This window comes from Vicugna pacos, unplaced genomic scaffold (genome assembly GCF_048564905.1).
Source record: "Vicugna pacos unplaced genomic scaffold, VicPac4 scaffold_107, whole genome shotgun sequence".
Classification (NCBI taxonomy): Eukaryota; Metazoa; Chordata; class Mammalia; order Artiodactyla; family Camelidae; genus Vicugna; species Vicugna pacos.
In genome coordinates, this window is record NW_027328787.1 from 1,327,487 (window position 1) to 1,353,437 (window position 25,951).

Consider the following 25,951-nt stretch of genomic DNA (forward strand, 5'->3'; position numbering starts at 1 on the left):
CTCGTTACTGATCCTACAGGCAATTTTTGTGTTGCATCTTTCCTGGTAACCTGGAAGGTCATTTTACCCATAGGTGGCACTGTTGCACCTACTTACAGTCTTAACTTTCCTGTTTGTAAAAGGAGGCTTAAACAACGTTATTTTATTTTGATTACTTTACTTAATGCTTCAGAATAGCCCAATGTCCATTATGTCTGTCTAACTGGAAAAGTTATTCTGCTTATATATTAGATTTATTCTGTCATCTCACTGTGAACATTTCAGACTTGCTGTGCAAACAATAGCAAAATCGGGCTTTTCTTCTAGTGTTAGAAACCAGTGAGCCGGGATTTTATAAAACAGCTAGAAGCGGCATCTGGACGACCTTAAAGGTGAAAAGTGTATTGAGTTCCCTGAGTTTTGACCCCGCCGCTGTGTGTTAATTGGTGGTAGGAGATTTGGTACATATACGAAGGGGTGTAGTTTTTGACATGGTTTGCCTGCACGCGCTGCCACTGAGCCACTTGAGCCTGAGTCAGTTCGTTTTGAGTTTTTCCCTCGTCTGTGAGATGGGGACATTCGTATCTGATTTGTAGAATTGTGAGAATTAGAAATTATGTGCAGTGTTTACCACAGTGTGTATGTCAAGAGGGCTCTTAAACTTTAGCTGCTGTTTTGTGTGAAGCCATCATTTGAGAGTCTTTGGCAATTACTAACAAACAGGAAAATAAGAAGAGATGGTTTTATGATGAAAGATATTTGAGGAGGTTCCATAGATCCTATACCCATAATTTAGCATCAGCAGAGTCAGAACTGTTACACAGTCGCCCTAAACCAACGTTAAGCCACAGAATTATTTGTTACTTCATATATTTTGGGGTTTAAGGAGATCCAATACTTATACATATGTTGTCTCCAGCAGCCTACTGAGAGATGACACAAAAGAGTAGACAGGCAATAAATGTCTTCTTTGTTACTGATGAAGCCACGTTCTCCATGAACTTCAAGGCTGTGGGAAAATGCGTGTCATGATACTGTGTCCCAGAAATACAGACTCACCCTGTCCCATGTAGCTCTGGGCCACAGCGAGCCTTCCCTTGAGAAGACCTGCCCTTTCATGCACAGGGCTTTCCTGACATGGAGCTGAGCATCCCGCGTGCTTCCCAATGGTGACCAACACTGGAGTGAAAGGAAGGGTTTCACATGCCCTGCTTGTCTCCCCGGACTCACACCTCACTCTGTTAGTGTAATGAGTGCTAGCTGTGGGCCAGGGGCCAGGGGTGTGAAGGGAGAAGCACCCTCCATGGCCCAGAGGAGTGGTTAGGAGACATCCACTCCCTCAGTTTAAACAGGTGGTTGGATGGAACATAAGGGTGCTCCCCAAGAGTGTGTAAAAGGAGAAATAAGGATTTTATTTGGGACTTAGGCTAGCCAGGAAACAGATAAGATGATTAGAGGGGAGACTTGTAAAACAATTTGATATTAAGTTGACATTTGTTGAACACCCAAAATGTGCTACATTCTTTTCTGAGCATTTTACAGAAATGAATCCTTCAATCTTCTCAACAAGCGAGTAAGGAAGGTTTGATTGTTATCCCAGTTTTACAGTGTGGAAATTGAGGCACACAGAGGGTAATTAAGTTGGCAAAATCACAGAACTAGTAATTGGCAGAGCTGGTATTTAAACCCTGGCTGTCTGGTTTTGAGGTTCCCAGAGATGGGCTTTGGGTGTTTAGCATTATCGACATCCCTGAATCTTTATACCTCTGTGCATCAGTTAGCCTAGAAAGGACAGGGAAAGAGTGTTACACAGGAGCTCATAGTCATTTCTTGGCCGCTGTCCACGGAGAGTGCACCGTGATTGGCGTTAATTGACTTCTGGGCAGTAGATCTGTTCGTATAATAGAAATATAGTCCATTGAATTAATCTAGAAACCCTTCCTGCTCCGTTTCTGTCCATGCTTGCCATGTGACTGCCTGCCCGTGATTGGGCCGTGGAGGAGAAAATGTACTCATGGTTGAACTCTGATATTTCAGTCTGGTTCATAGATTCACATCTTCTGTTACATTAAAAATTTAAGTTTCTGGTTTTCTTGCATCAGTGTCTCATGAGCTTGGTTAATGTGAAACCAGTCCATGGGAGCCCAGGGATGATGGCGGTATAATTTCTGAGCACGTTGAGGCACTTCTACCCGTGCAGACGTGGCTGGAGGATGTCCAGCTTCCTCACTGATTTCCCCCAACAGCATGGTCCTCTCCCACCCCTGGATGTGAGGTTGGGAGCTCTCTGAGTAGGCCAGTCAGAGGCCGAGCCCACCAATCAGAAAATGATGAAGTACCTGGAAGTGGGTTTAATAGAAGACAAGGGCTTCCAGGTTGTCAGATGGGCTGTTCGAGTCCATTTGGTGAAAAGCTGTCCACTGTCTGTGGTTGAGCTACTTCTTTGCTGTTGAAAAGTCTGGAGTAGATGAAGGGATTTTAAAAAGCAGAAAGGAGTGATTTCAGGTGGTACGTCCACACCGGTGAGAAGTGATGAATGACCGCCTTTGTGAGTCATAGACAGTCTTACAAACTTCATAAACCAGCTTTAAAAGCTCTTCCATCTGAGTGCACTTCATATGGGGTCCAGATCATCACTGGTCGCACTGTGAGGGCAAGTAACTGATAATGACAGAAAGGACACGGAGGCATCAAAAAGGTCTCAGTCACTTTCCCTGTTTAAAGGATGCAGCACAGTGTAATATATTTTAGCTGGTTTTTCACTGAAAAGTTTTTAGTGTTTTCTGGGACTCCCCAGTGCCCCAAGGTTCCATGCAGCTGGGTGTCCCCTCAGTGCAGCTCTGTCAGCGCTTGCCCTGGGCTGACGCGGTGTCACGGGGAGCAGGACAGTCAGCGTCCCCGGCTCCTCCGAGCTCCGTCTCCTCATCCGCAGAGCCGGGTTTCTCATCCGTGTCTACTTAGTAGGGTTGCTGAGAATCACACGTGATGCTTCAGGTGTGACTTTTGGTTGTCTCTGTGATTGGCATATAGTTAATATTTGATAGAAACACTTGTTTTTTTAGTATAATTGTAGCACCTAGATTGCAGTGGTTTTTAGTCTGCATTTTTTATAACTTTATTCTTATTTTTAAATATGCACTTATTTTTATTTATTTTTTTTGGAGGTACTGGGGACTGAAGCCAGGACATTGTGCATGCTAAGCAGGTGCTCTACAACTGAGTAATACACACCCTCCTTTTCTGCACTTGAAGGTAAATATTGCTATACACAAAATAGCTCTTAAACACCATCATGGGACCTAGTCACTGTATAGACAATTGAACACGGATACTATTTCAATAGGAATAAATGTTTTTGAGACATACATTTCTGAATCTGTTAATGTGCTTAAAAACGATCATAGGTAGTGATAAACACGAATCTTTGATCCAGTACTTCTTGGAGACTGTTTTGCCATCAAGGGAAATTACATTCTACAGAGAAGGCTAATTGGGTTTCTTTGATATTTAGATGGTTTAGCAGATGATGAAGGCTTTCAAAAGCTGACAGTTTTGTATTTTAAAGTAACTACAAAGTTACCTTCTACAAGTTGTTAAGTACTAAGCTTGTGAAGTGCCCAGTAATCCAGGGGGTATGTGTCTGTGTCTGTGTCTGTGTCTGTGTGAACGTTGGTGTGTGTGATTTCAGGAAGGTAGAAAGAAATTCCATATAGACTTCTGATACCTTTCTCCTCCATTTCAAGGTGTTGGCATATATTTACACTAATAAATTGATATTCAGTTGTCATTTGGCATATTGGGAATAAGACTTTCTCATACTTGTTTCAGAAGGATTAGGGAGCATGAGCTTAGGAAATGGGAGGAGATAGAGGCAGGGAGGTTCTTTAAACTTTGTGCAGAATTAGAAACAGTAACTTTTCTCTTTTCTTCTAAAGCAAACTGGCACTGAATTGTAACATACTATTACTCAGAATTGCTTTTCTGATCAGATACATGTACCTCAGATTTTTAAATGCAACATGAATGATGAAATGTGTTTTAGCAGTTATTTTTAAAAGTAGTCTCTTTTCAAGTAAAAGGCTATAGCCTGTTCTTTCTTCTAGCGGTACAAGAAATTCTCATTGTTCTGTTGCAATGATCTATGTGCTTACTTTCTTTTTTTTTTTTCTTTAAGTGCTTTTTTCATTGTGGTTTGAATGAATGTTTAAAATTTCTGGATTTTGATCTTTAGAATATGCTGATTTCTCAGAACTGTTAAAAACCTGATTGTTCACTGCTCCTTGTTTGGTGGGGCACCCTATTGATTTCTGTTGTCTGTTAAAGAGTGAAATTCTTCCTCTAGCCTGCAGATCATTAAGTGAATGGTTTGCAGTGTGCCTTTAAAATTATTTGTATGCATTGAGCATGTTTGTCCAGTGAATTTTAAATTGACTCATTGTAATGACTTTGATTTGATTCTGTGTCTTTTGCTCCTCTCCACAAGAATTTGAATTCTCTGTTGCATTTTGTATATGTGTTCTTAACAGGGGAAGAAATTTTGCATTTTTTACAGAGGTGGGTTTTCCTATCCCCTCTGAATGCCTTCTAAAATTGATACAATAAAAATCAGTTACTGCAGTGCATAAATATTTCATAAATTATTTTTTGGCATAATCAGAAACAATGACCAAGAATGATAATAAAAAATACGAAAACCTTCCTTCCTTTGAAGAATAGAAATCAGGTAGTCAGGCTCCCTCATGCTTTGTGCCTGACACACTTAATCTCATGTCATTGTGTATCATGATTCGGAGATGGTATTGTTTCAGGTTTATAGATTTTTGTTTTAACATTTGTGTTGAATTCTTTCTCCAGGCTGATGTTTCCTGTTGGGTTTGTGGAAAGAGTAGAAGGGAAAAAAATACTTTGTTTTGTTTTCAGGAGGCCTGAGTTGATGGGAAAAGAGTTGAGGGTGGGCTGAGGAAAAGAGTGACACTCCCTCTCCTCCTGGTTGAAATTGATAAACAAAGAAATCAATTAAGTATATCGATATTTGACCAAAAGAAGTTAGCGAGCCCAAACTGGCTAGAAATGCACAATGGAAATTACTGAATTCAGCTTCAGAATGAGGTGCTTTACCAAGTAGAAGCAGCTTAGAGCAATCAGAAAATCAGTAATATGATGAGATATAAATGGAATATTATATCTTTTATTGCTGAAACTTTTCTACGTTAAGTTGTGTAGAGCTAAAATTAAGTTTCAATCACCAGGAGTTAAGAGAGTGAGTGGTACTGTAGGATCGTTATTCACGGATGTGCCTAGACCCTGATAGAGTGGCTGAAGATGGCAGGAAAAGACCCACATCCAGGATTTTCATCCTAGGGTGTCCTCCATAATGGTTCCATGTGGAAGCAGATGATTGGTTTAACAAATTGTAACACACACCAGTCGCCTCTGAATTTTAAGAAGAAAAAATATGCTTTGATACTGCTTTACAAGCAAGTTCCTGTGCATCCTCACTCCAGACTCCTTACCTTAAAAAGCAGAGACAATGCTTTGCTTGTGTAGTTGAGGTTTTAGATAGCACTCTGCTGGTTGTAAAGCAAGGACCGAGACCCTCAGCTATAAACGCTGGGCTTGTGTGTTGTTAGATAATGTATTATCCCCAAAACAAGGACCTGGCTGGTCTGGTGGTCTGCTTTTTAATGAACATATCTAAAAATGTATCTTGTTCCCCTCACCCCATGACTTCCCTAAAGATACACTAATCCTTTGTACTCATTGTGTATTCTACAATCTCTGCCTCATCCTGTCTTTCCCGAATTTCCTCCTTACTATCTCACAACTGTTAACGAAGTTTTCCTTTGATTATACCCTATAAATATGGGAGCATTTGAGAGGCTCATGGAGATGGCTCCCTAATCCCTCTCGATTTCTTGACTTTTTCCACAGAGCCTTGAATAATCATTCCTTGTCGGTAAGACTTCTTCCAGCCAGAACCCACAGTTCCAGGTGAGAAGGATGCAGGCTTTATCTCTCCTACCGGAGGCAGAGACAGAAGAGAATTGAGATATGCTCCCCCGTGATCCCTTCCTGCCCCAGGTCTACTGCAGTTCACCTGCAGCCTTCTGGCCTCTGCTCAGAGGGCCTCTGTCCCAGGACAGACCTCAGCGTTTTCTTCCCTTGTCAATATTTCCTGTGCCTTTCAGAATTTGGTCTCTTCTCTGCAATTCAAACCTGGCAGATGTGATGGTGGTCAGCGTGCTGGTGGGCAGTCCTTTGGGGACCCCCAGGAGCCATGCTGATTCTCCTTAGTCTCTCAATCGGGGTTACAGAACAGTCGAGCACCGAAGGAAGCCCATTCTCGAGATGTCAACAGAGCATTTCATCACTTTCATTTTATTTTTCAATTTTTGGTGGAGAAATTATTTGTAGTGAACTGTTCCAGATATTTGCCGCCTGCTTTCCTCATCACCATTCCTTGTTGTCTCTGGTGCTAGTTTTATAAACCAGGTTTCTTCTCTGGTCATTTCTGGCAGCTGGGCTTGCCGAATCCTTGATCTGTATTTGAAACAGAATGCTTCCTCATGATGTCAAGGTGATTTTCCTATTTCTGAATATTTCGTGTACACTCAGCAACTGTTTCAAGTGAAATGCTCTTGTCCAATTTCGGTTAACTCACATTTGCTGATCTCCTGCTTTCATGCTGAGAGCAGTTTCTTTTTCCTCTAATAAAAGTTAGCAATTTGCATTTACTATGGAAGATACTGGCCCAAGGTCCTTTTGTTCTTAAGAGTTTTAATACAATTCACCCATTAAAATGTACATCGGTTTTTACTCTATGCCCAGAATTGTGCGTCCCATTCAATCTTAGAATATTTTCATCCCCCCAACAGGAAGCCCTGTATGCATAAGCAGACATTCCCATCTTCCCCATCCTCCCCCAGCCCCAAGGAGCCACTTTTCTCTCTGTGGATTTGCCTGTGCTGGACATTTCATGTAAATCGAGTCACTTCATATAAGTGGAAACGTCTATTGTGACTGACTTCTTTCACACTGAGTAACGTTTTCAATATTTGCTCATGTTGTGGCCTTAGTCACTATTCTATGCTATGCTATTGTTGAATAACATTCCACTCTATGGCTGGGCCCCACTGTTTACCCATTCATCAGGTGATACGCATTTGGGTTGTTTCTGTTTTTGGCTGTGATGAGTAATGTCGCCGTGAACACTCATGTGGTATTATTTATGTGGATATTTGTTTTCAGTTCTCTTACGTGTGTGCCCAGAGAGCAGAATTGCTGGGTAAGTCAGAAACGAAATGTTCAACTCTCTGAGGCCCTGCCAGGCTGTTTTCCAAAGTGGCCACGCTGTGTTACATCCTCACCAGCAAGGGCTGCGTGCTCCGCTTCCTCTGTGTCCTCTTTAGTGCTTGTTACGCTTTTTTTTTTTATTATACCCTATTGTAGTGAGTGTGAAGCGGTTTCTCCTAGTGGTTTTGACTTGATTTCCCTTACAGCTAATGGTATTGAACATCATTACATTGTGCTTTATGGACATTTGTATATTTTCCTTGAAAAATACCTTTTCAGATACTTTATTAACCTTTTAATTGAGTTGCCTTTTTATTGTTGAGTTGTAGGGTTTTTTTTTCTTCATTTTGAGATACAAATTCCTTACCAGATAAGTGATTTGAAAAAATTTTCTCCTCTGTGTTGTTGTTTCACTTTCTGGATGGTGCCCTTTGAAGCAAAGTTTTAAATTTTGATGAACTGCAATTTGTCTCTGTTTTCTTTGTTTCTTGTGCTTTTGGGGTATTATTTAAACTCTGAGGTATTTTATTTAAGCTTTTATATATAAAATAACTTAATTCTTAGGACCGTTATAGGAGATGGGTGCAGTTGTTGTCCCCAGTCTATGGATAGGAGACTGAGATGCAGAAAATTTCACTGAAATGTCAGTGTCACATCTACCTAGTGCTGTGGGATTTCAGACCCTCATGTTTGTCCCCAGCATTTGTGATCTTCACCACCATGCTCCACTACTGCCTGGAATCGTTAATGAAAATGACTTTCATTTTTTGATTTCTTGTTAGTTTGTTTTCTCATTGGGGACCTCATCTCCTTATTTTCCTTTCGGATATCAGTGTAGATTTATTTTAGGTCTCATGTAGGCAGAAGCATTGCTATCAGTTAACTTCTTTATTACTCACTCTCCAGTGATGATTGTTGCTAGTTGACCTAACCAAGTCATGCTTAAGTCTTTCCTGCTAATGACACTAAAAACAGTCATGACTTATAGAATGCTCAAAGAAAGTACTTGATTGATTTTATTTTGCTACCCAATCAAACCAATCAAGTAAAAACCCCAGTGTTGACACAGACTATAAGCCCTCCAGAATAGGATCACTGTCTTCCTTCTGTTTCATTTATTTGGTCACAGTGTCTGGATAGTGACTTGCTGTCCAGCAGTTTTGTGAGGATATGGTGCTCGTGAATCATTGTAAGCACAGAATTTTGACAGCAGACTGTGTTGTTCATTTCACAAGGGAAAAGATAATATAGAAATACTGCTCAGATCTATTTTAAAATTAAGCTTGGAATTTTGAGAAGAATTCAAGAAACCATTCAAAGCTCTTTTTCACTAATTTTAGATCTATCTTAGACACATATGGTTACATAGCAGAGTAAGTTTTCAAGTACATTTGACAATAGGAGTGTAATATTGATTATTTGTTTTAGTTGAAATATTCTACCTGGGATAAAGTAATCAGTGCCCATAAATGAACAAATATGTTTGTATTTCTATGCAACATGGGAGCAGAGTTCATGTTTCTATATAATATGTATGACTGTGTGTTTTAATCTGTCTGTCAGTGTTTTTATAGTTTTTCAGCAATGTTGTAACTTCAGAATTCTTCTAACATATTCACTCCCGATACTACTGCAGTCTGTACTGTGTATCCTATCTTATGCATGGGATTCCACTGTCCCCTCAGTGAGGAATTTCCTCTGCTATTGAGCTAGTAGCAGAGTTAAAGGAACAGTGATTTCAAGGCCTTTGCTCTCCACGTGTTCGCAGTTTCCTGTCAATCACGATTTTCTCTTTCTTGTGTTTTCATTGTGCAATTAGAATTTTTGAAAATAATTATTAAAATGTTTCACCAGTCTCCCTAGAAATTTGATGTGTTTGTGCTTTTCAGTTTTCAATTTATGAAAATTGTAAATGCAGACTTGTTTTTAAGTAGTCCTTTTTCACTAGATATTTGTTTACCTCTTTATAGTTAAAATAATTTTCCCCAATGAATGAATCGGTGTGCATGTTTTAAAAGATACTTTAGTTTTTATTTTTCTTATTCTAACAGGTATATTCGTTGTACAGAATTTAGAAAATAAGGATAAACACAATAATACCTTAAAAATGGCCTCTAATCTCACTTGTAGATACAGTTGTAATGTTTGAAATTGAGAATTACAAGTCCTCTCACTTTGTTCTACTCTTTCAGGTACGTTTTGGTTACTGAGACCCTCGAATTCCCATATGAATTGTAGCAGAAGCTAGTCAGTTATTGCTGAGGAGCCCGCTGGGATTGTGATCAAGACCACGTTGTATGTGTGCTTCACTCTGGGGAGCACTGCCATCCCAAGAATATTGTCATGTGATCCAGGAATTTGCGTGGTTTGTCTTTCCAGGTATTTAGGTCTTCTTTAATTTATTTCAGCAATGTGTATGGTTTACATAGTATTATTTTACTTTAATTTTTGCATTTATACTGAGGACAATTGTGCAAGGTACCAAGATTAGAATTGTATTATAGCCCCGCAACTTGCTGCCACCATGGACGCTGTGGTCTCTCTTTGCCCTTTGTAAAATCTCGCACAACATAGGACCTAAGTAACTCTCTCTTGAAAGAATGATTATATGATTGCTGGATGACGCTTGAGAGTCCTTGTGATGATGTCTTTTTCCCAGACTTTCCCCTCTTCTTAAATATGCCCTTTCTCTTCCTTTCCTCCAGCCTGAGTTTCAGCCTGCCTGTGGCATTGATTTTCCTTGTCTGTGGACTCTTCTTTTCACTAGTTCATGATAATGTTACATGTCGGCTGTGGAAACTTGCTAGATGTCAAGAAAGAGCAAATCCATTGCATGCTAGTATTTTTAGAGTGTGTTATTGAATTATCAATTGAAATTAAATCAGGCTGACCCATTGAGCCATCCCCTGAGCTCTTTTCGCCTTCCTACAGGTGATACTGCTCTCGTTGCTGCATGTGCCCTTCCCCCAGACTTAGTTTTGGAGTTGAGTAAATCACCATCACTGGAGCCCTCTCTTTAAAAGATGAAGAGAACATTTGCTCCTTCTCCCTGCTTGGGGACTTGGATGAGATGAGGTAACAGATAAAGAATGAAGCCCCACCTCATTCTGACCACTGCTCTTTCCGTTCATTTCTCCAGGGGAAGAGTACAATTCAAAAATATAAAGATTGTGAGCTAATGAAATATACAAGACAACCGATCATTTATTAAATACACTTTCATGCCAGAAACAAATGTATTATACACACAAAAAGCACATAAATTACGGTAGTACTGTGGTTACAAACGTGGGCCGAGTTCGAGTCCTGCTCTGGAGTGACAAGTCCTGTGAAATGGAGAACTTGTAGGTCGGCTTAGCCTCTCCCGGGCTTTTTTCTTTCCTGCAGAGACAGGGCTCGCTAGTCATCCCTCCCCCGTAGAGGTGCTGTGGGTTGTAAACGACGCGCGTGGGCAGGCCAAGCACAGCTGCTCGTTCCTCGTAAATGCAGGATAGCACAGCTTTTGCGGTTACGGCTTTATGATCGCACCGTGTAGACCCTCAGTGCTCCGAAGGGATGTCTTGTGGATTGGAGATGGGATTCTCACTTCTGTAAATACCCAAAGATTGTGTTATTGAGCCTTGCTGATATAAATCTATTCTTTAGAAAGTACATAATGTAGATATATTTTTCAAACATGCATGCTTTTTTTCTTTTATTATTTATACTTCTACCCTCTCATCACGTGGTGTGACTTTTGATGGAATCCAGGAAACAGTCCTAAGCCACCTGCCTCTTCACACTTCTCCGTGATGGTTATCTTCCTTGACTAGAAGAGGGTTTTGCATAGGAAATTTTGTTTGCTCCCCTTCTCTTGGAGTCTCCCTGTTTGTCTGCCCATCTCTCACCTGTCCATCTGTCCATTTCTCTACCCACTCATTCTTCTGACTTGTTCCAAGAAGCACTTCAGGCAGCTTACAGAAGAACAGATACCAAATAAACAGGTGAGAAAATGGGGCCAAGTTCACAAATTGAGGCTCGGAATTGAGCCTGTGTGAGAGTTGCAGGCGTGAGATACACGCCTCTGCCTTGTGACTTATAAGATAGACAGCATCAATGTGCCTGAGGCTCCCAGCACACCCAGGGAAGCAGGGTTTGTGGGAGATGCTCACTGGCTGTGAAATAAATAAGTGGCTTAGGAGAAGCCCAGCCTTTCCAAATACTAAGTCTTAGGAGAATATTTTGAGTGTCTTCCAAAATCTGAGTATTGCATCTTTTCTTTTTCAGAGTTTTATGTATAGTTGGTTAACATTCTATACCTGGAAATTTCTCCAAAACTGCTGCCCACGTGAGTCCCATGACTCGGGAATGGGGTGGTTCTGCTCATTGACGGGTGTTGGCCAGAAACGGAAAATGACAGCCTCCAAGGAGCCTGGGATTAAGCAGTTATGTTTTGTCAGTGCTGAAGATTTCAGAAAATGCTTTTACCGTTTCTCTCCATCTGAGGAAGCAGCGTGCTCTCTTCCCAGCATCAGGAGTTCAGGGTCTCGGGATGGTGGGGGCTGACTGCACTGCCGTAAAGACAGCTGAGCTAGTCACTGCATGTGTGGTGCTTTCACGTAGTGCATTTCATGTTTTTTAAAAGGTTTCAACATGTAGTTAATTAACTGAGTTAATTAACATTTAATAAATATGAGGCTTTTTTGAAAAGACAGTTATAGGCAGAATATAAGTTGTGAACACTTTAAAAATGGCTTCATTACTGAAATTTCAGTAAGGAAGATTCAGTTTATCTTATTTACGCCTCTCTTTAAAAGTAACAAAGAAACAAGACAGAAAAAGCAGAGGATGATTTCTGTTCTTCCTCTCGGCTTGCAGGTGCCCTCACCTCCAGTGGCATCCATCCAGACACCAGCACTGACACTGGCCGTGCTCAGAACTGCCTCAGCCCTGAAGACACATCTGACAAATGGAAGGGGGCCGCGCCCTGTTACAGCAGGTGCTCTCACTTTGTGGGTCCTTATGTAACTGCGCGGTGTTATTCAGGATCGCCCTTTCTACACTGTGTGACGGTGCTGCGGTGTCTCCTAGTTATTTGTTTCTGTAACTACTCATGTATTTTTTCCAATGTGTGGTACTAGACATCTAAAAATGCATTTTTCAGATGAAAAATAATGTGTATTTAATATAAAAGTCTGAAAAAAGAGTCAAAAGGGTCTATCCTGGTCCCAGTACTCAAAGATAATAATTAACACTTTAACATCTATTTTCTGTTCTTTTCATCAGTGTGTATCAGCTCTGTCATAAAAACCAGCGAGCACTGTGTGCCTGTTTACTGTGTGGAGACCTCCATTTTCCATTCGGCTTATTACACATTTTTCTACAATATTCTATCTCCCCTGACATGATTTTTAATGACCAGTATAGCATTCTATTTTGTGGAGGCATCGTCCATTTTACTTCGTACTTAAGTAAACTTTTAAATTCCAAGTATACTTAATTGAAATTCTGAAAAGAGAACTGTGGTGGTACCGAAAGTCCCCTACTTCCCTTCCCCTTTTTTCCTGAGAGTAAAAGCTGCTGACAATGTGGAGTATATATTTCATGACCTTTATGCCTTTGTCATATATATATACACACATACATACACGTATATGAGAAATCTATGTATATGTGTGTGTATATATGCTTTATTGAAATATAAGGCCATACTATATGTTTTCTGTAGCTCGGTTTATTCACTAACGTATATATCATAGACCTCCTCCCACTCCAGACTCACCCGGTCCTTTCAGATAGAGTAAAGGGGTCTCCTGATGTGCAGGTTTGGTCTCTTGTTTAACGACACCTTTCGTGGGAGAGTACTGTGGACAAGGCCTTGGACCACGCTGAAACGCTGCAACTTTAGTGCCCACAGCTCTCCGTGATTTACCGCATCATTGTCTTGATGGTGAACACTTAAGTTTTCTCCATTTTCCACTGTCAGAAAGGGTGTTTGACTGGCATCCTTCTTGTACAAACATTCCTGTGATCTTGTATGAGTATTCCTTTAGCTAAGGTTTCTGGAAATTTAGTCCTTGGATGTGACAACTTCATACATCACAGGATGCTTTCAAGTGAATCTTGAAATTCCTTCTCCTGTGGGGAATGAAAAGATGTAGAATAACTTATGTAACCAATTCTCTATCGCTGGATATGATTTCACTTCAGCATTTCTTCCCACCATTGTAAACAGTGCTGTGCAAATGTTCTGATGAGTACATCTTTTTGAATTGATTTTTTCTAAATGTAATGATTCCTAAAAGTGGAGTTCAGCCTGTGTGCACACACGTTTTTCAGAGTTTACATATCCATTGACATGTCATCCTCCAAAAGATCGCTCACAGTTTGTTGTCTCAAATATGGACACTAGCTATAATATCTTTTAAACATATTTGCCAATATGACGAGCAAAATGATTTTCATTATTTTAGTTTGCACTTGATGACCAGTGAGGTTTTGAGCATTTTTCACTCATTAGCCATCTGACTTTTAAAAAGTGAATGATCCCTTTTGTCCTTTGCAAACATTTAAGTGGGGGAGCTTCTTGCTGCTTTGTGACAGCTCAATGTGTATTATGAACATTAACCCCTTGTCCTCATCAACATGTATCAGAGAGCTTTTACTTGTCATTTCTTGCCTTTCATTTTGTTCAGTAGGTTCATTATTGTTGTGGCCCAAAATAATCTTAAGATAGTAAATGTCTTCTTTTTGGGTTTTATTCTTAGAAATGCTTTCTTATAATGGTATAAATTTCTTCTGTAGGTTTTTTTAATCTCTAAGATGGAGATGATAATGGTACTTGTTACAGTGAGGAGAAGCTGAATTGATATGAGCAAAGAGTTGTATTTGCTCTTATTAGTACTTTCTAATATTTACATCATTTTCTGTAATTTTTCTTGTGGTCATTTTGACAGGAATAGAATTTGTTTTTTCCAGGTATTCTCTGATTGTAACAAGACAATTATTAAATTCATACTTTGCTTTTTAATTTGAAATCCCACTTGTAAAAAATACTTATGTATACTAGAGTCTCTTTTTGAGCTCATGATTTATTTCTGTCAATCTTACTTTCTTACTCTAGCACTATATCTTACATATTGTAAAAATTTATTTAATATATTACAGTGCGAATTTTTTGATTCTTTTTTCGATCCCTAAATTTCTTGGCTTGTATTATGACTTTATTATTCCTGAAGAATTCTAATATAATTTTTTCAAGTTAAAAAAAACAGATAAGTGTTGTCATGGGATTTTTTAGTAATTTTGAATTATCTTTAGGAGAACGTACATCTTTAAAACTGCTTTCCTCCATACAAAAGGTTGATGTCTCTACTTTCACACTTTTACTTTACCCCTCAGTACAGTCCTGTACTTTCTCCATGTACAACATGGGCATTGTTTTTGAGTTTATTCCAGATTATTGTTGATGTTTTTGTTAATTTTTTAAGTGAGAAATTTTTGCTATTATATTTTTTAACTGTTAAAACTGACACCTAGGAAGGCAGATTCGGTTTGTAAATACTCACTTTGTAACTTCTCATTTAAAATTGTAAGTATTAAGTACTTGTTACAGAATCCTTTCTTTTCTGTTTTTAAAAATTTGTTTCCAAGATTCTCAAAATGGTCATAGCTAAGTAGTATAGGTGGGGAGACAGAGGGAGAGAGGTAGTGTGGCTCATGTACAAACTGTGAGCACTTTCATGGCTGCCTTTATGCTGGAAAAGCTGATAAACAGTCCAGCTTAAACCAGGGTGGCTTTGTATGCACTTGAAATCCAGCTTTCCTGCCTGTATGGTGAAGCCTGGTAGGCGTGGCAGGTAGATGATCAAGGTCGAATGGAGGTTATTGGCTGCACAGAGCACTGTGTCTGAGAATTGGAGACCATCGCCATGGGAAATGCTTGGTGCCAGGAACAATGCAGAGGAGCTGGGGAACCTTGTGTTAAGGATTTTCCAGCCCTGGGAGTGGGAATATCAGACTCTGCATTCAGATCTGAGTTTGAATTCATCCTCTTTAGTTTTCTTGTCCTCTGACTTTTGTCAAGCTATATACCGTCTTTCACTTCCTGTTTTCTTGTCTCTCAAATTAGGAGAATTACATCCTGCTGCTAGAGTGTTTGATCAGGTTAAATAATTTGTGTCTATAAGATGTCACATACAGTCACAAGCTCAGTGAGAAATGGGCTGTCGCCTGTTCTTCTGCAGCTCAGTGCTTGACAAGACATGGGGGAAAGCCAGTCCCTAATTTGTGTGTGATGCAAGTAGGAACAAAATTAATGTCTTGCCTTTCCCTAGCAGTATTCTTACAGCTTTGCTTCATTTACTTCTTTCCTCCTTTCCTTTCCCCTTTCCCATCCTCCACCAAAAGAGCCTCTCAGAAAAATAGATTCAAATTACTTTAAAGGTTGGCTCATCCTCATGAAATGATAGTATCATAAAAAAAACTGTGCAAATCCCAGAATATATTTTATATGATTTACACACACACATGTGCGAGCAAACACACACACACACAAAATCAGTCTACCTCCCACTTACAGAGGGAGAAGGTCCACTTTTTCTGAGTTTTCATTCACAGAGAGTGAGAACAATGTCTCTTACACAGACTTTCACCAGGCTTCGTGCATGGTGTTTTTAATTGAATTTCTGTTTGTGGCCATAGATATAGTCTCCTAATAGAAGAGAGAAAGTGGAGACATAGACATTCCACTGAGATATTGGTGTCATCATATTTTAGTTGTAAAGGACTTAAGACAGCATAGAGTCGCAACATTTTATGGGTGAGAATCCATGATGTTGTAACTTAGACAAGAACCTGGGTCTTCTGCCATCTTGTCCACGCGGGTGAAGAGGCAACTGGGCAGGGGATAGTAGGGATCCTTCCTGCTTCACTTCCATGTTCTTACTAGTTTTCATTTCAGCTGCCTTTAATTTATGTTCATGAGGCCACTCATGGGAAGGTCACTCTGTCCTGATAGATTGAGTTTCTTATCAGCGAAAAGCTCTGGACCCACTCATATTTCCCAGAGTTTTCTGCTGACCTGCTGACACTTTATATAATTGAGACCTAAGAAACTACTGAATATAAAATCCTTATTGTTATCGTTTCCCCTCGAGTTCCATAGGAATGGGGTGCTGTCTCAGGCTGTCTAAAGCCAGATCTGAACAAAGATAGGGTGATGGGCTGTGCTGCTGGACCTACACAGTCGAAGGGGATTTCCACCTTAGCTTTATAATCAGGCAGATTAGTTCAAATCTTGCCTTTACCAATTATTATCTTTGTGTCTTGGGGGAGAAACTGTACTTTTTTGTGTCCAAATTTGTTTATCTGTAAATAAGTTCAGTATTTATTTTAAGGTTTCTGTTTTAGAATTGAATGAGCTAATTCATTCATTTATACCTAAAATAGCGATCGCATGGTTCTATGCTGGTGCCTTGGTAGTTGATTACTAAGGGAATCGGCAGTGAGAATGGGGGTGGGGGACCCCTGGATAATAGAGCTTATATTCCAGGATATGCTTGTAAAAGACTGGATGTGCAGTAGATTTTTAGTAAATATCTACTCCTTTCCTAATCTGCATTGATTGTTTATATATCTTTATACAAATATATTAACAATTTTTATTGCAATTTAAATATTTTTGTAGTATTTACATTATATAGCTATAAAAATACATGAAATAAAATGATTTGACTTTTATTTTCTTTTCAATAAGCAAAACAAAATAAAATAGAAAAGAAAAAAGTCTTGAGGGAGTAGAAATAATTTTATTTCTGTGGAATCAATTCCGTATAATAAGTCTTTGTCATGTTGTTAAACAGCATATAAAATTGATAGGTTGTGACATACTGGAAATGAGGAAACAGTGGAGACATACTACCTCTAATGCAGTCATTTTGTTACCAAGTCCAAACTCGTTCTGCTTGCTGCATGACAGGCCAATAAATGGGGAGATGAGATGTTGGAGTAAGGAATAGTGACTTCATTTGAAAATCTGGCAGACCCAGAAAATGGCATATTGATATCCAGTAGAACTCTCTTCCCCAAAGCAGAATTCAGTCTCCTTTTATACTAAAAAGCGGCGGGGATGTGGTTGGTTGTTGCAAACTTCTCGCTGTACGAATTGTTTGTCCTTGGAATCCTTTGTTCCTGCAGCTGTCCATGGTGGGTCAAATTAAGGTGCCCCCGTAAAACCTCCAAATAAAAGAAAGGTTATTATCTATTTTGCCACTTGCCATCTGTACATAAGTGTAGAAGAGCTAATATCCTTAAAGATCAGAGCCCGGAGAATAGGCTGTCCTGGATATTTCAGGCTAAAGGCAACTTTTTTTCACAAAAGGTGCAGAGATAGCAAGTCGGAGCCTAGAAAACAAGGTACAGGTTTAAAGCCAAACGAACACATCTAACATGGAGTCAAATTTGTTCTTTTCTTTTACAATTTCTTTTTCTAACTCATAAATAATTTTAGTAAGAAACATGAGAATTTTTTTTATTTTTGCTTCTTAATAACGGATTACAACTACACTTTAGTGAGCAGGGATGCTGTGCGTGCCTTGGGGTCACAGCAAACTCTTGTTGGGGGTGGTCGACCCTGTAACATACCTGATGTCCCGTGAGTGTTGGTGAGGGTCCCCCTAACCAGGGGCTCTCTTCAGGAACCACCATATGGGCATTGACCTCTGGAGACCTCTTTTTCAGCTGCAGGAAATTTTTTCAGATTTTGTGATGGAAAAATCTCTCCAGCTGCAGATAATCAGGGAATAAAGGAAGAGGAAAAGGGCTTGAAGTAGAGTAGAAGAGAAGGACAGAATATCAGGGAGCGTGGGGACTTGGCAGCGGGGCCTCGGGAGAGAGAGGAGCAGAGGTGTGGAGGGTCCCGGCTACGGAACTAGCTCCTGCACCTTTCCCCGCACCCAAGCCACACAGCTTTTAATTGGGCCCAGGACTCCCTCCTGTCTGGATGTCACCCTGGGCAGAACTTTGAGAATCGAAGCTAAGGGGTGGTCAACACTCACCTAGGGGGTCACTGAGGACTTTGCTCAAGTCCACATTGACTTTTCCAGTCATGTGCCTTCACCTGTTCTTTATCTCAGGATCTGAGAAGCAGGAGCAAGGAACTCATGGAGAGATCCAGGAAGATATCTGACTGTGTTAAGAGACGACAGTCACAGTGACACGTGGAGCGAAAACACTTGCAGTAAAGTAAAATAACTTCACAAGTATTGCATCAGAGCTGCAAGTGTGAGAGAACCTAAGCCTGTCTCAGAGTGCAGGGGACAAGAGAAAAGGAATGGTAAAATTACCACTGACATTTGAAATTTTGTTAAAAAGAATGCTACTGTTAATTGTATCACTTGAATGTATGCAGGTGTTTTTCTATGAGCATTCATAGGTTCACAAAACCCCACCAGCCACTCTTGCTCCCATCTGGTGTGGGCTTTCTCAAGCACAGTGCCCTTCCTGCTTGGGTGGGCCACGCTGCTGGTCCTCGCCTGGGGCCGGACTGCTACAGGACACTGAGTCCCCGAGGCACGACCTGGGATACATGACAGGAACATCTCTGCTCTTGGCTGAGGGCCTCCGTTTCCCCCTGCAGTGTAAGAATGCCGGTGACTCAGTTAGAAGCATGCATCCAAGCCATCCTTCCGTGTCATCACCATCTAGAAGCGGTGCCTGAATATTCTGAATTTCTGCAGAATGTTGTTTGCAATCACCTTGAACAAGTGAGTGTGTGTCCTCTTTCAAGTGGAGGAATTACTGCCGTTTTTCTGGAACTTACTCACCACTAGTCCATCTGATTTTTCTGTGCTAGGATTCAGTATAGCCTGCTAATAACTCTGCAGTCAGATCTTGAAACCCTGATGAAGAGGATTATTTATTTTCTTTCCTTATATGATAGTATTTTACTTTCAAAATTCTGAGTTTTCTGTTCTTGGAGGAATTTTTTTGGGGTTTGGAGAAACAACTTTGCTCTTACCATCTTTGTGACCTGTTGCTATATGCATCTCACCTGTCTTCTGTCACTTGTGAGGCGGTTCCATTTGTGACCCTGTCCGGGTTATTCATGTTATAAAACATAAAATCTGTAAAAGTACAGAACCCTTTTACTCCGAAGACATTCCACAAATACTCCTTTAATCTGGGTGTGGTTTTAACAAGACACAAACATTAGAACATATACTTGCAGGTTGCCAGTGCAAAATCCCCAAATGAATAGTCTAGCTCAACATCTAAAATCTTTCTTATCTACCTTGGATATGTATGGATAAGTGAAGCAGTTTGCTAAGAACCCAAGACCAGGTTTAGGATACAGGGTGATGTAGCTCAGCGGGTCCTCCCAAGCTGATGCTCTGCCAGAGAGTGGGGTTGAGGGGAGAGGGCGTGCCCTGCCCTCCATGAGCTGACAGTTTCATGGCAAACACCTTCACAAGGTGAAGAAATTGGAGTTTCTTCTATGAACAGTGGGTCTGAAAAGAGCCCAAAAAGCATGGGAGTGACACAATCCCATTTGTCTCAAGTAGGGGAGAGTGGCTGTGGGGCCACTTGGGAGACTCGTGAGTCCAGGTGGGCAGTGTTGGTGGCTTCCACTTGAGCGGTAGGATAGTGGGTAAAAGCGAACAGATTGAAGGCATGTTTAGATGGTAAAAAGAAAGATTTAAAGCTGTCTGTGAAGGTAGGATGGAGTAAGGCCCAGGTTTCTGGGTGGATTAATGAGTTAAATGATGGTCCTGCTGTGTTCTGAGGAGGGAAAGCTGCAGAGGGAGTTCTGGGGGAAAACTGATGAGTTCAGCTGTGGGTAAAGTGAAAGGTTGTTAGATGTGTGGTCTGGGATCTCAGGTGAGAGCCAGTAGTGAGTAGGGAGAGGGGAGAGAGACTTTCAAATAATTTTATCTTGTGAACATACATATAAGGATGAGTAATGACACACTTAACACCTCTATATTCTGTATTTAAAACCCAGTAACATTTTGCTATATTGGTTGCAGGGTTTCTTAATTTTTTAATACAAATAAAATAAATAGAAACAAAATAGTGGAGTTAATGAATATCTTAGAGTTGATGTGTGTCCTTGTATGTATTTTGATTTCTCATCTTTATAAACATAATCTACAAAAAGTTAACTTGCCTAGAATAAGAGTTAAACACAGGGACATGACACACTCTGTTGGGGGTTGAAGGTGATATCTTTGGCAAATTATATAGCCTCTCTTTGCCTTTGTTGCATCTTCTGTGAATGCCCCCGTGCCCCTCATCACAGCTGATTTCCTAGACTAGAAGTTGGGAGGGAGGCTGCTGAAGGGAGTAAGAGGTGGCAACTGCTAGGAACAAAGAAGACAAAGACAAAAACAGATTAAAGCCGAGAAACTGAGTCCTAATACCCTCAAAGGAAAAATAATCCCGCAGTGTTTTGAGCCACTTATCGTAAGGGAAACAAAATCACGTGGATCCAAATCTCTTGAGCATATGTGTATTGTGGGTGGGAGGGTATCATCAGAAAAGGGTTGAGAAGGGGCTTTTTGGTTTCCCTTAACGTTTTCAGTAAGAATGGGGTGCAGAAGCAAAAACCACCCGCTACACAGTAGAAGGTGTTGTTTTGTGCGAAACTGACCAAAGTTTGGAAACCAGTCATCAGTGGTGCTGGGAAATGAAGAGGCTTCTGGATTGGGTGGGGCACTTGCTGTGACTTCCAGGTGACCTGCTGGCTGGGGTCTGTGAGGCGGGCAGTAGGTTTGCAGTGTGACCTGGGCATAATCCCTGGCTCTGAGGCTGCTGGTCTGACTAGCAGACCTGGGCAGATGCAGTCCTATTGGGGCATCTCGCGATGTGGCCTGGGACACCTGCCATGCTGAGGGCGAGAGGAGGGATCCCCTAAGGGGGTGTCCCTGTGAAGAGTAGAAACGTCCTCCTGAAGGGGAGGAAGAGCCTCTGAGCAGCGGGCCGGATGCACAGGCAAGAGCAGCCTGAGCACGGAGATTTCGGGGACCTGGAAGTCATAAAGTGGCCCGAACAGCCTTGTTCCTGAGAAACTGGAGGGAAAAGATGCTGCAAATGCAGGCTAATTTCAGACCCTGTGGTGGGTCATGAGTGATAGGAAAGAACTGCTCAGGCAGGCACGAAAGAACCCTGTGGTTGTCCCAGTTGGGGCGTCACACCAGAGGGAGGAGCAGAGTTATAGACTTTGTCACTTTTTATCTGTGTGACTTTGAACAATAACACCCCACCTCTCTCTCTATATATCTTCATCTGTAAAGTGACAGAGTGACAACTCGTGTCATCAGAAGGCTTAGTTTAGCTCTGATCCTCATTGTCCAGTCCTGTCAGTGCTGCCCTGCAAGGTTCTGCAGTGGGTGCTCTTACCCTGAGATGGGAGGGCGTAGAAGGACATTGTAGCACCCGAGGGCAGGAAGGGGTTGCTTTAAAAGCAGACATGTAGCCTCCTGCAGCTGCAGACCTACAGGCAGTTTGGTTTATGGTCGTGGAGAGGACTTTGGAGGTCTTAGCATCGTCTTAAGACTTGTTTTCCCTTGTGGACCTGATTTGCCTTTGCAGATTAATGTTGAAGATTTGGGCTTCTGGCAAAGCTGTTTTCAGAGATGGGTATATATGTAACATATAGTATAAAATGAAAGGTTGTATTTAATATTTGGGACTTTGTAGCTGTAGGGAACAGCTCTGTTGGCCTGGTTTCCACGGAGGACACTAGCAGTCGTCAGAGCGTGCGGGAGTGCAGGCAGCCTGCAGTGCTGCTGCGGGGGTTCTCCCCAGCAGGACGCTCTGCTGAGTTGACTCTTCTCTGAGTTTGGTTGGCAGAGGAGCAGACAGCAAAGTAATGAGTTCTGGTGGGATTGTATAATGACAGGAAGAAAGAGGGAGCCGTAGTTCTTAGGGACTACTACACTCTTTTGGTTCCTGATCCAGTGTGTCCCATTACACAATTGATGAGTTGTGTCTATTCTGGGACTTGATTGAAATAAACGTGCAGCCTGAATATTAAGAGTTATATTTTATTTGTCAGAAGGACTCGAGCCAGGATGACCACCTCTAAGAACACTCTGAGGGACTGCTCGCAAGAGTAGGGGAGAAGCTAGGATTATATAGGAGCTTTACAACAAAGACCAGGTAGTCAGGACAATAAAACATTGCTTGTTATCTAAAGAAAGCCAGGTATCTCAAGTTCATGAATTTAATGCTTTTCAATATATGGGAGGAAGCCAACATTTGGGCTGACTGAATATATACTTTAGACAAGCACCTAGCTATCTAGGGCCAGTAATCTTCCTTTCTTATTCTGAGTCTGCTCAGAGGGCACCATTGTGAATGGCTGCAGGCCTGTCTTCACTGGGGGGTGGCGGCAGCCGCTGATGACTTGTTTTCAGCATTCTTTGTTTAGTGACATGTTTGCAATATTTTCATTCAATTTGTAGTGTTTTCATTCACAGAAAATTATGGTATTACCCTGATTATGGATAATCTGGAAGCTTGGAATGGAACCGAGATGGAATTACTGCAGGTAACTTCTACTTTAATAAGCCATGTGTAAACATGAACACGGAGGAAGCATACAAAAGGATTCGGTGGTGAATGGGAAGGGTTTCTGCACGTTACAGAAGAAGGCAAGGCAGAATTCTTCTTCTTTGTGGGCAGGTATGTGAGTCCAACTTTCCTTTCTGAAGTGCTTTCTGAGAACTGTTTATGGTAATGAACCATCATTGACAAACGGTGACACACATTGCATTTAAGAGCTGGCTGGCTTCAACTTGGGTATTGGACAGGTGGAATTCATAGGCAGTGGTCAGGTGGATGGGACAGAGATGGAGCCCAGGCCTGGGCCCATATTCAGGTTGAAATCGCCATTTACTCACCATAGCGCCTTGGACTTGAATGTAACCTCTCTTAAACTGATGGTGAGTCTGTGAAATGGGCATGATAGTATTCGTTACTTCCTGGGCTTGTTGTAAGTTCTGAAGATTATTATAGCACACATGAAGCACTTAACACACTGACACTTAGCAGTGTACACTTTGTTCGACCACCACGCTTGGTGTGTGTCAGAGCCTTAAAGGCAGCATGTGTCTGTTTAGGATGCACTGGTAGCCCCTTGGCTACTTTGTGAATTTGGTGATTTCCTTTAATACTTGTAACTCTGTGTGCCATGGGCAGTTATTTTTATGGACAGATGAGGAATCTCAGGGTAAAAAAGACTGTGTAATTTGCCCAAAGTCAGACCATAATTTTGTGTGCAGGGGCCTCGGTTCAGCATGGGCTCCTGGGCCTTCTGCTCTCTCCGTTCAGCACCAGAGCCAGATGTGGGCTCGGTTGTTTCCCAGCCCAGAATATCCGGCAGGCCACAAGACACACCTGGTCCTGTGCTGCTTGAGCAAAATCTCCGGAGGAGAGGCAGTTACAAAAGGGATAAACATAAAAACAGACGACAGCAAATTGTGATCAGCTCTGAGAAGGAAAGGAACACGTCTGGCCGTGCAGAGCTGGGAGCTTTCCCGTCGGGGCTGCTCTGGGGGCGCTCATCTCAGCTAAACAAGCTGTGCTGCTGCACCAAGGCAGGAAGGCAGGGCGCGTGTGGCCAGGTAGACAGGGCCTCGTTGATCGTACTCATTCCCTATTAAGTGGCAGGTGTCACAGGCACTTAACTAATAAACAGACGTTGGCCAGAATCATCACGCATTTTGCTTGGTAGTTCTATTGGCGCCAACTTTGAGAGGAGGTCATTGAAGCTGGGGAGTTTGCTGCATGCCCGTGATTACCATGGAAATACCCCCACTGGTCTTTCAACCTAGACTGGTGTGGCTGTCATGTCCCAGCCCTGTGAATGGCATCGTGCAGCTTCTCCCAAGTGGCCCAAATGACTGACATTGATATGCTTAATTCGTAGGAAATGGTATGTGGCAATAAGAGAAAAAGGTAGTAAGAAATTGGAAAACTAGAAAATAACCAATTCTTCCCCTGCTGGGGGACCGTACCCTGTGTCTCTCACCCCACTCACTGCCTGTCACCTCCTCCCTGCCGACTCCGTGTTCAGAAGCCACTCTGAGCCTTTGAAGAACATTTTGCCTCATGACACTGTTGACTAGGACCTGCGACCTCTCTGTCCCTGGTTAACTCTCTCTTCAAAGCCATTTAAATTTCTTGCAGGCTCCTCCACTCAAATGTAAGAATAGCCCCTTTAAACTTCTTGATGCAGCTCCTTAATGAAGATCTTGGGAAGGAAACCTAGCCAAAACCTGGGAGGTATTCACAGAGTGAATGTAACCTGAGCATTTTTTGACGTTCAGAATCAGAGCGGTGGGAGACACAGGAAGGCCTTTTTAAGTTAGAAAGTGGAAAGAGAAAGACTCAGGATGTTTCAGACTGAAACATCTCGGTCCCAGCCAGCAAGGCACCTGCATTCAGGATGGTGTGTGGGGAGTGCAGAGTTCTCAAAAAGAAAGAAGTGGTGGGATGGCAGGGAGGACATTTAGGTACTTAACTGGGGAAGGAAAAAGTTGGCTGAACAATTCATGGTTGAACAAGAGGATTGTGACATGATGTGCTTGTATTTTGGAGAGAAGGGTTTTGTGGAGCCAGGCCTAAGGAGAAATCTCTCTGACTGGGGAGTCAGCACAACAAAAAAACACAGAGAACCAGGCAGACCCCATGGCCCCTGATGGGGGAGAGGCTGCCCACCAATTGGAGACCTGGAGGCTGCTTCTGTCCCTTAGCTGGGGTCTCAGACCTCACTTCACATCCCAGTCCTGTTGATACAAGAAAAAATATGTGGGGCATGAGAAGGGCTGTGTCCCAGGCTTCCGTTGAGCCCCTGGGATGTGCCCCACCAGATTTTGTTCCTTGGCTTCATGCAGTAAAGAATTCAAGAACAAGCCAGTGTTGAGTAAAGGTAGATTTATTCAGAGAGATACATTGACAGGCATGAGAAACGTCACGAAGTATGGGGGTTTGATGCTCAGATTAAAAGTAGGCACACACTCCACAGAAATAGTATGGGCCTTCTCCGAAGAGGTAGAGAGAGGGGTTCCTGGGATGTGGCTCTGTGTTGCTCCTTTTCTTGGGCTTCGTGGTTTCATATGCTAATAAGTAGAAGGACCAGCCTTAGGGCAAGGGGCTGGGATTCCAGGGAGTTGGCCATTTTCCACCCTTTGACCTTTTGTGGCTAGCCTTGTGACTGCCATGGTGCCTGGGGCCGTGTTATTCACCATGTTACTATTACAATGGGTGTATAATGAAGCTCAGGATCTACTAGAAGTTAAATCTCTTCATCCTGAGCCTCAAGACCTATTGCGGGTTGAATTCTTCACCATTTTGATGTTAATTGCTGTGGTCTTTCTTGAATGGCTTGCTCTGCCCCCTTCCATCCTGTCTCACTGTGATGACACAGAGAGAGCAAAGGCCGGGCCCTGCGTGTGTTCCTGCATTTAACAGCGGGAGATGTGGGGTGGGCTGAGGATGACTCTGAGTGGTGAGAAATATGTTTCAGATTTTCCCACATGAGACATGGGGACCTGCCAGCAGCCATCGCAGATTTATCTCACGGGCATTATCGCTTGTGTTGTTACGGAAACAACAGGCCAGCCAAGAAATAAGCAGCACTCAGAGGGTGGGAGTACTGAGATTTATTATGCCAGCGGGCTCAGAGGGGCTTCTG

General features: G+C 41.9%; 1 protein-coding gene across 5 annotated transcripts in view; it reads left to right on the forward strand.

Annotated features, from left to right (window-relative positions):
* The window catches only part of LOC140694884 (trafficking protein particle complex subunit 9-like), a 385,022-nt gene that overhangs the window by 117,171 nt on the left and 241,900 nt on the right, over window positions 1-25,951 (forward strand). Inside the window, exons 1-3 of one of the 5 annotated variants that reach the window (XM_072957910.1) lie at window positions 18,411-18,586; window positions 18,890-19,016; window positions 22,734-22,804. The exons of 1 other annotated variant lie outside the window; for it this stretch is intronic. In XM_072957910.1, the coding sequence (XP_072814011.1) occupies window positions 22,757-22,804 (48 nt within the window). In that variant the 5' untranslated portion in view covers window positions 18,411-18,586; window positions 18,890-19,016; window positions 22,734-22,756. Of the gene's footprint in view, window positions 1-12,129; window positions 12,251-18,410; window positions 18,587-18,765; window positions 19,017-22,733; window positions 22,805-25,951 lie in introns of those variants that run through there. 3 more of the 5 variants (XM_072957909.1, XM_072957912.1, XM_072957911.1) reach the window with 3 other exon arrangements.